We start from the raw sequence: 9,168 nt of genomic DNA on the forward strand, positions 1-9,168 counted from the left end.
CTTTAATTGATTTATTAGGAGAAACTAAAAGAGAAGAAGGCGGAGTATGAAGCGATTGCTTCGACTGATAGTTCTGTTAATATTGAGAACATTGATAACAGAATTATTACTGAAGTTTTGGGTCCTGAAAAGTATAGTCGGATTCGATTTCAAGGATCTGGTGTTACCCTGACCCAATATTTTGGATCCGGCTCCCAGCAATACATACAGTTGAGCAAATTGCCAAGGTTGAAAGAAAATATGAAGAACTCCAGCAACAACTTAGAGCGGATGCAGCAGCGAGGGAGACAGCGGCAACAACGATGGCAACAGAGCAGAGTAGAAAATATGATGAGCTCCAACTACAGCTTTGGCATATGATGCAGATGTTTCAACAGTCGCAAAAGCCGCCATCTTAGACATTTGTTTTCTCGTTGTAAGAATATTTTTAACATTGTCACATTTAACATTATTGTAAGAATATTTTGAGCTATACTTCATTTATTAATTTACATCATGCATTTTTTATGCTACATTTGTTGTTTTTGGTTGGATTCAATGCTATATTTGCTTTTTTTGGTTGGATTTAATGCAGAAAGGTTTGGATATTGGTGAAAAATGTACATTACAAATATGCCAAAATTAGCGGCATTTGTAACAAAGCGCCGCTAAAAGCCATGACTTTTAGCGACGCTTTTCCACAAACGCCGCTAAAAGCCATTAACTTTTGTAGCGTTTTTTTTCAAATAAACGCCGCAAATTTTTGCGGCGTTTTCTATAGCGGCATTTTTTGCGGCGCTTGTCAAATCGCCGCTAAGGCTAAAAAACACCGCTAAAAGTCTGTTTTCCTGTAGTAGATTGGTTTTGTCATCTTTTCATCACAACTTGTGAAGACAATAAAGATATCCACAAAATGGATCTGCAAACTAAATAGAGAAAAGACATGTGGAGTGAATGAGAAAAAAGAAAAAATTGATGAGAGGGAGAAAAAAGTGGGTAATAGCCAGTCCGAAGCTGACATCGCTACTGGGCAAAACAAAAGATAAGAAGTAAACGGTTTTGAGAAAAAAAAAGAGAAATTTTTTTTTAATTTTCTTTTACTATTGATAATAGTTAACACTTCTATAATGATTAAAGATTGTTACCCAATCAAAAAGTTGTCATTATAGATGATAAGAATGAAAAGCATTTAATGTACTTTAATGTATTATATATAATTAATTATTGTTTTTTACTTTGTATCATATCGTTGCAAAAATAAATAGATATAATTGAAAGTTTAATTATAAAAGGGCATATGAATATATATAAATTTATTTATTTTAGTAATGTGATTATAAAGATAACAACATACTACCAAGTGATATTAGCCAAATGGCCAATGTTTGACTTTAGTAAGTTTTTTATCAAAATTGGAATCTCCGTATAAATCTGCACCTCATTGCAATATAAACTTGGGAGCTTAGCCATATGGTCAGCAATTTTGTTGAGGTCCTTCGAAATATATCGAAAATGGACTCTCCAATCACGCTCCAAAATTTGATGAATCAGACGCAACTCCGACATCCTACTATTTGTAGCACCACCTGCTAGAATAGTTTCAACTTCCAAAGCTATCACACTCCACCTCTAGTTGTCTGAAGTCAAAATCTCACGCTATCTTTAGACCTTCTAAAATAGCTTTATCCTCAATCTTGAACATTGTTTCCTCTCTAGTGAAACCACTAATCCATTTAGCATAATGATCTTAGAAAATCCCTCCAATCGAAGTAAAACCATTAGAAACTAAAATTTCACCATCAGTGTTGAGTTTTATCCACCCTCGCTCTAGTGCCACCCAATATGCGCCTACTATCCTCTGGACACGATAAATTTCACTTGACCTTGAATTCGAAATGCTTGTAGTCCAAGCCTTCCCTGGGGTGACAACATCATCAACATTACTATGACTGTTATTAAATATAAAATTGTTGCGACTCTTCCATAGAAGCCAGCACAGTATTGCAAATAAAGTCAACCAATCCTCAATATCGATAACTCCTCCTTGGTTTGTAAGGTTGCACACAAACCAACTCTTAAGATTAGCAAAGAAAAACTTGTTCCTTATCCAATTCAGAACAATCACTTGCCAAATTGCTCTCAAGAAACCACAGTCACGTATAGCATGAATGCTCGATTCCAGTGGATTTTTGCATCAAGGGCAGTGTCTTTTATCAGTCATGTGCCTTCGAGCTCATTCATCATTTGTCAAAATCCAGTTCTACCATAATAGCCAAAGAAATAATTGAACTTGTTGCAAAACCTTACACCTCCAAAGCAACTCCCGATTAACGAATGGATCAACGCTGCTAAAACCAGAAAAATTCTTTTAAGTTTCCCCCATAGAGGAGTTATTAGTTGACTATTTCCAACTGACTCGGTCAGTTCCTGCTTTTGTACAAGGAAGGAGTATAGTTGTAATATGAGAAAGCACATGGTTAGGTAGCAGAGAAATTAACCGACACCAATCCCATTTATCTTCTGCATCTATCATGTCACATACTCGAAGCGCCTCATCCGATTGACCAATTCCTTCAAAGAAAGGTTTAAGTGGCCCAATCTTCCTAATCCATGTGTCATTCCAAGAGTTCACCAACCGACCATCACTAATCAACCAATATATATTCTTGATGACATCTGGCCAAATTCTCATAATACACCTCCAAATAAATGAACAACACTCTCTTGAGATAGAATTGGACATCAAACTTTGAACATTATATTTACTCCTCAACACTCGAACCCATAATATATTAGGTTCAACAATAATGTTGAAACCCAACTTTAGTAAGAAAATTTTGTTCTGATCTGAGAGGCTTCTGATCCCAAGCCCCCTATTTGTTTAGAGGCCTACAACAATCAGCCCAATTCACAAGAGAAGGTTTCCTCGATTCCTCACTTGAACCCCAAATGAAATCCTAATTTAGTTTCTCAATTTTACCACAAACCGATAGTGAAAGATGAACCGTACACATGAAATAATTCGATACAACTAGAAGTACTAATTTAACCAAAATTATTCTTCCCGCCTTCAAAAGATTCCTAACCTCCCAACCACTTAACTTACTACGAATCTTATTGAACACAAAATCAAAAGTTGTTGACGTGACTCTCTGGTAAAAGACATACCAAGGTATTTCCCAAGGTCATACCAAGGTAAAAATTTCTCTTCAAATTCTCTTAAAATATTAAAAGTGTTGTGTAGATAAAATTAAAAATATATTTTAAAAAAATCTTTAAGTAGAGATTTTAATGTTTGGATATAAATATATAATTCACAATAAATTAATTTTAATTAACATGTCACAGATAAATATCAAACTTGTAACTAACATAAAAATTAAAAACGGATAAAAATATATAATAAATGATAATTAATTCCATTTTCATCTAAATTAGTAAATTAAATTAAAACAACATATGTAATAAATAATTAAACTTAGAGCGTTTTGCACCAATTTGCACTGCAATTCCAATAAAAATCGTGCTTTTAAATATTAAATCTCAACAACGAAAGATCAAATAATATATATATTGGTAAATAGTAAGTATATTCATATGAAGGTAAATAAATTTACAATATATATAGTGGAAGGTTCCGATTCATTGAAATGAGCAAATCAACCAATTGTACCCTTAACATAGGAATACAAGTACAAAGACTAAGCTATATAATTTGATACAGGTAGACAATCAATCAAACGTGAGTCGTGAAGCACAATAGTAAAATATAGATATAAAAGATGGAATAAACATGAAATGTATATACATGTACTAACAAAAAAAAAGAACTCAAAACAATAAAAGGGTTGGCTTGGAAGGGTTAGAAAATTAGGAAGGTTCATTGGTTGGGGAAAATGGAGGGAGGGTGGCTTGTAATTTAGAATCATTCATATGTAACGTTAATGCATGGAATTGCGAAGCAACAAATGTTACGGTGTGTGAGATGAATTTTAACTGTGAATTGGAAGTGTTTGTTTGTTTGTGGGATGTTTCTCAACTTTGGCCCATCTCAGCTCGTGGGGTTCAAGTTTCAAGCTTTTTCATTGGCCGTTCTTTTCAACAAGTTTCTAATGACACTCTGCACTCCACAATTCATGAAGATGAGGGTTGCAAGCTATAAAGAGAGAAAAGATGATACAAAAGCTGATTGTTTAAAGCCTAAAAAAGAAACCTCATCTGATCTGATCATCAAACCCCAATAAGAAAAAAGGCTTTTAGTTTCTTTTCCTTTCTTTTCTTTTCTTTCCATTTCCTTCTCATCTAATCTTATGTTGTGTTCTACTACTCTTTCTACCTCGAATTATATGTATATCCATTTCTCTCTCACCTAATCTCTATCGTTTATTGGCTCAGATCAGCAGCAGCAGTTGGCAAAACAAAACATACTGCTTTGCTTTGCCTCTTTGGCTTATATTACACAGTTTAATTACCCATGTTGCCCGATAACTCTTGTTCCTCACTTCCTTCTTTGGAGCCATTTACCTGCATAGACAATGGTAATAACAACAATAAGAGGAAAAGAAGACCCGCAGGAACACCTGGTACGTATTATATATATATATATGAAAGCTTTTTATCCAATAATCCAAAATGGATATATATATGTGTGTGTGTGTGTGTGTGTTCATGATTGGCTTTCTTTTTGTCAAATTGGAAAATATAATTGGGTGATGTTAGATCCAGATGCAGAAGTGGTTTCTCTCTCGCCTAAAACATTATTAGAATCGGATCGCTACGTTTGTGAGATCTGCAACCAAGGGTTCCAAAGAGACCAAAACCTACAGATGCACAGGCGGCGACACAAGGTTCCATGGAAGCTACTCAAGAGAGAAACTCCAGTGGTGAGAAAGCGGGTGTTCGTTTGCCCCGAGCCTAGTTGCTTGCACCACGACCCTTGCCATGCTCTAGGCGATTTGGTTGGGATCAAGAAACACTTCAGGCGGAAGCACAGCAACCACAAGCAATGGGTCTGCCAGAAATGTTCCAAGGGCTATGCTGTTCAATCTGATTATAAAGCCCATCTTAAAACCTGCGGCACCAGAGGCCATTCTTGTGACTGCGGCCGAGTTTTTTCAAGGTTCTTTACTATCTCCATTCCTCTCACATACCATAAATATCTTCTTCTTTTAACCCTTGATCCTCAAAACACAATCAACAGTGTTTTAGATCCATCCTGGAGTTTTGCTGATGGATTTTAAGCTTCCTTAGATTTTTTTTTTGGCTCATATTTCGGTAATATTTTGTTTTGAAGGAAAATTTTTTACCAGTCCCATACGATGATTGCATATTGAAATTCTCTGCCAAGCACCTTCCTTTGCTCGTGACTTGAGTTTTGGCTGGAAGAGGAAAAACCAAAAACTAAAGGACAGAAAGAAAGGAACATATATTTCTTTGTTTCTCGTGTCTGATGGAACTTTTAATCCAATATTTAGCAGCTGTGTTTATAGGCAGTTGAACACATTTCCCCAACATCAGTTTGATTGGTCGTGCATTTTTTTTTCCGCTCGAGTGACTTTCAGTTTGAGTTTAGCTTAGCATTTTATTCATTTCTTCCTCTAATCCATAATATCAGTTTGATGGAACTTTCGCATTCAATCCTTTATATCCCATCTTCGTTAATAAAGGCATCAACTAGACCAAGCCCTTTGAACAGTTCCTCTTGTGCCACTTTGAGTTTTACGTAGAATTGTGAGTTATAACAGCTGTTTAACTTCATTTTTGTAGAGTTGAGAGTTTCATTGAACATCAGGATGCTTGCCATATGAGTCGTAGCCGGCCACAATCACAAGCAATGCAACCGATTTGCTTGTCGCAAACAGCTTCAAGCTCCAATCCTTCCAATGATATCAATTTTAGTACAGTTCCTTGGCGTAGTTTGGAGTTGGCAAACACAACAACAGATACCATGTTGTTGAACCCTACCAAAGATAATTCCCCTAAAAATGCGGACTACCACGATCTGGAGCTTCAACTCTTAACCACATCAAATCCCACTGAGGTCTTGGTTCCCCCAAAAAAGCATGATCATCATTCAATCCAGTTACAGCTCTCAATCGGCTCATTTCAATCAACTTGTACGGAAAAGGAAGCAACCAAGAAATCAACTGAGATTCATGAGAAACCGGTGTTTGTTGCATCGAGGCTAAAGGAAGAAGCTATTGCACAATTAAGGTTGGCGATGGCAGAAAAAGCTTATGCTGAAGAGGCAAGAAAGCAAGCAAGAAGGCAGGTTGAGTTAGCTGAGCACGAGTTGGCCAAGGCAAAGAGAATCAGGCAACAAGCACAAGCTGAATCAGCAAAGGCTCAAGCTTTAAAGAACCATGCAGTCAAGCAAATCAACTCCACTATTTTTCAAGTCACTTGCCATGCTTGTAGACACCGATTTCAAGCAACAATACCTCCCGAAGAGAACTCTCTAGTTGTGAGTTACATTTCGTCAGCTATAACAGAAGGTGAAGTTGAAAACGATAGTCTTACAAATCTAACAAAACCTACTAACATATAAACCAATATATATGTGTGTGTATGTGTGAGAGTGTGTATAAGGTGTTAATACTCGTCTTTCCTTCTTATATATACCAAAAATGGTTGTTTCTATAATCTGGAGTTGATTAGTGAAAGTATTGTATTGTGGCTGATGTAATTTGTTCATTAATTTGGATAAATGAGAAGATATAATGATGGCGTTGATATTAATGGTGTGCTTTCAAGAATTGTTTATCATTTATTATATATGAACAACTCTTAGGTTTTCCTACTCTAAGCTAGTTATTACATTGAATATGGGGACAAAGGCACTTGAAAACGATTTCTTGTTTGGATTTTTGTGTTTGGACTGTTTGGAGATCTTTGTAGCCTGAAAAAGTCAGAAAATTATGGTGGGGTTGCCCTTCCTCTTCTGCATTATACACAACCAAATACCTTTTCATCTTTTATGTTAGAAAATATTTAAGTTTTTAAAAGGGATTTGTATTTGATAAAATGTATAATTCCTTAAATATACCCTTTTAACAAATAGTTGAATGTATTCTGGTGCGATGTGCAGATCGATTATGTATATATATTTTTTATATTTAAAATTCAATGTAATTCGTATATATAAAGTATATTAAAGATTAAAGTGAAAACCAACATGGCGGAATGTTTAAACTTACTAGATTTATGAATATTTTATAAGTTAGTGATTATAATAATATATAATTTTATTTATTGTGGAAATACATTTAAGATACTTATATAATAATTAGTATTATATATTGTGTAATATTATATTTTGATTATTAAGAATGATTTTCATATAAATTCAAAAATTTTCTCAAATTCGAACACTTATTATGTGAAATGACTAAGGTAGTAATCTACATTAGTGTTATGAAAGTTTTCAAAAAATTTAAAAATATATTTATATATATTTTTTAAAATAAACTCAAATAATCTATTTATGAAAATAAATAAAAATTTTAAACATAAACCGTTTTTATTCTATATGAAATCGGAAAAAAAATTAAATTCCTAATGTTGTTTTTATGAAAGTATATAAAGATAGATTTTTAAAAAATTATATATATATTGGTATTAGAGATTTAAATCTCAAAGAATACCAAATTTGTCAAAAGATTGTACAGAAATTTTTATTTTTATTTTTATTTTTTATTCTTATCAGATTTAAAAACACGTTGAAGTATGTTTATTTTTTTTAGAAAAAAATAATCGAGTTTGATGTCCTTATATTAATTGTTTAATTATTTTGCATATACAATGTACTTATATTAATTTTTTAAATTATTATTCATATTTGGTAAAAGATTATTTGTAGAAGCATTTATGGTATAAACTATTAATTAATTAATTAAGCATAAGAATAATTTTTTTTAAAAAAAATCATCTTTTAAGTGAAAATATTTAATAAATATAGAAAATCAGATATTCATTATTGTAAAGTACTATACAATTAATTTTTTATATTAGTTGTGTTATTTTGTAAAATAATGATAATAATTGTATCTATTTAGGATATTTAATTTTATTATATCTAAGTAATTAGTTTAGCATTGATTACTAATTTATAATTATTTTATAAGAATAGTTAAATTAAATTAGCTCAATTAGTATGGACATTGTTGCTAATACAGGATGAGGTGGGATCGAGTGAGCTGAAGCACATTATCCTCCTATTTATCAATTGGGGAGGGGTTATGAATAATTCTAGACATTAAATAAAAAAGAACAAATATGATCAGAGCTTAAAAATAATAATATTTATTAAGAATAAAAATATCAAAAAATTTCCTAGATAATTATTCATTAAAAATATGTTTTTTTGTTATTAATATTTTAACATATACCAGTAGTTCACGTAATATGTTATTATTTTTTTCGGAATTAATTTCTTGAGCAATAATGATGGGAATCACCTTAATTATATAAAGGTTTGTTTCCTAAATTTAGTTAGTTGATTGTAGTAAATTTCATTGCTAGTCAAGTTGAAATGTTTTTCTTTATTAGAAATCGGAGTGTAAATTTGAAAGGGGAATAATTTATGATTCTATTCGTATTATTTTAGGTAATTAAATTAGAAGGGTATAATTTAAGAATAAAATTGTTTTTTTTAAAACTTTAAATTGCTATAATATATATTAGATAACATAATATTTAAATTATAATATAATTGATATTATTTATTTAATTAATAAATTGGGTAATTATATTATTTGCTATAATATATTAGATAATAAATAGGCTTGATTTTGGGGGTCGTTCGGCCTGCCAAGTCCCAAGGCTAAAAGGAGTTCAAAATATTGTTTTCTAATTTTAAAGAATCTAAAACTCTATTTTATTAACAAAATTCTGTAATTGTGGGGACATGGTGATGGATTCTCTGGTGAATAGGGTGTCGCGGCTCAAGGATAAATTATTAACCCCTTTAGGTTGGGCAAGCACAAAGATGAATGGTAATGAACTTGGGGAAGAAGAGTATGTCAACAACAATTATGGAGGAAAATAGGATTCAATGCTCTTTTTATTAAGACATATGCTTTGTGGAAACTGACCCATTCTTTTCAGTTCGACCATGGGTCTGTTACGGTGGACGCCATTTTTAGTACATTGCATTGCTGAGGTTTACCTGGACTTTCCAAGCTTGTTCAA

The 9,168-nt window shown here is 32.6% G+C and overlaps 1 protein-coding gene across 3 annotated transcripts; it reads left to right on the plus strand.

Moving 5' to 3' along the window:
- The first annotated feature begins 4,084 nt into the window (after positions 1-4,084).
- On the plus strand, positions 4,085-6,717 carry LOC107944084 (protein indeterminate-domain 16). 3 transcript variants are annotated; one of them, XM_016877900.2, is made up of 3 exons: positions 4,085-4,562; positions 4,699-5,098; positions 5,746-6,717. In XM_016877900.2, exons 1-3 carry the CDS (start codon positions 4,454-4,456, stop codon positions 6,524-6,526), a joined length of 1,290 nt encoding a protein of 429 aa, XP_016733389.1. In that variant the 5' UTR covers positions 4,085-4,453; the 3' UTR covers positions 6,527-6,717. The 3 variants fall into 3 exon arrangements, with proteins under 3 accessions (XP_016733389.1, XP_016733390.1, XP_040932849.1); XM_016877901.2 differs by having other exon boundaries at positions 4,088-4,562; positions 4,705-5,098; XM_041076915.1 differs by having other exon boundaries at positions 4,096-5,098.
- Positions 6,718-9,168: the final 2,451 nt, after the last annotated feature.

This window comes from Gossypium hirsutum, chromosome A09 (assembly GCF_007990345.1).
Source record: "Gossypium hirsutum isolate 1008001.06 chromosome A09, Gossypium_hirsutum_v2.1, whole genome shotgun sequence".
In the NCBI taxonomy this organism is placed as follows: Eukaryota; Viridiplantae; Streptophyta; class Magnoliopsida; order Malvales; family Malvaceae; genus Gossypium; species Gossypium hirsutum.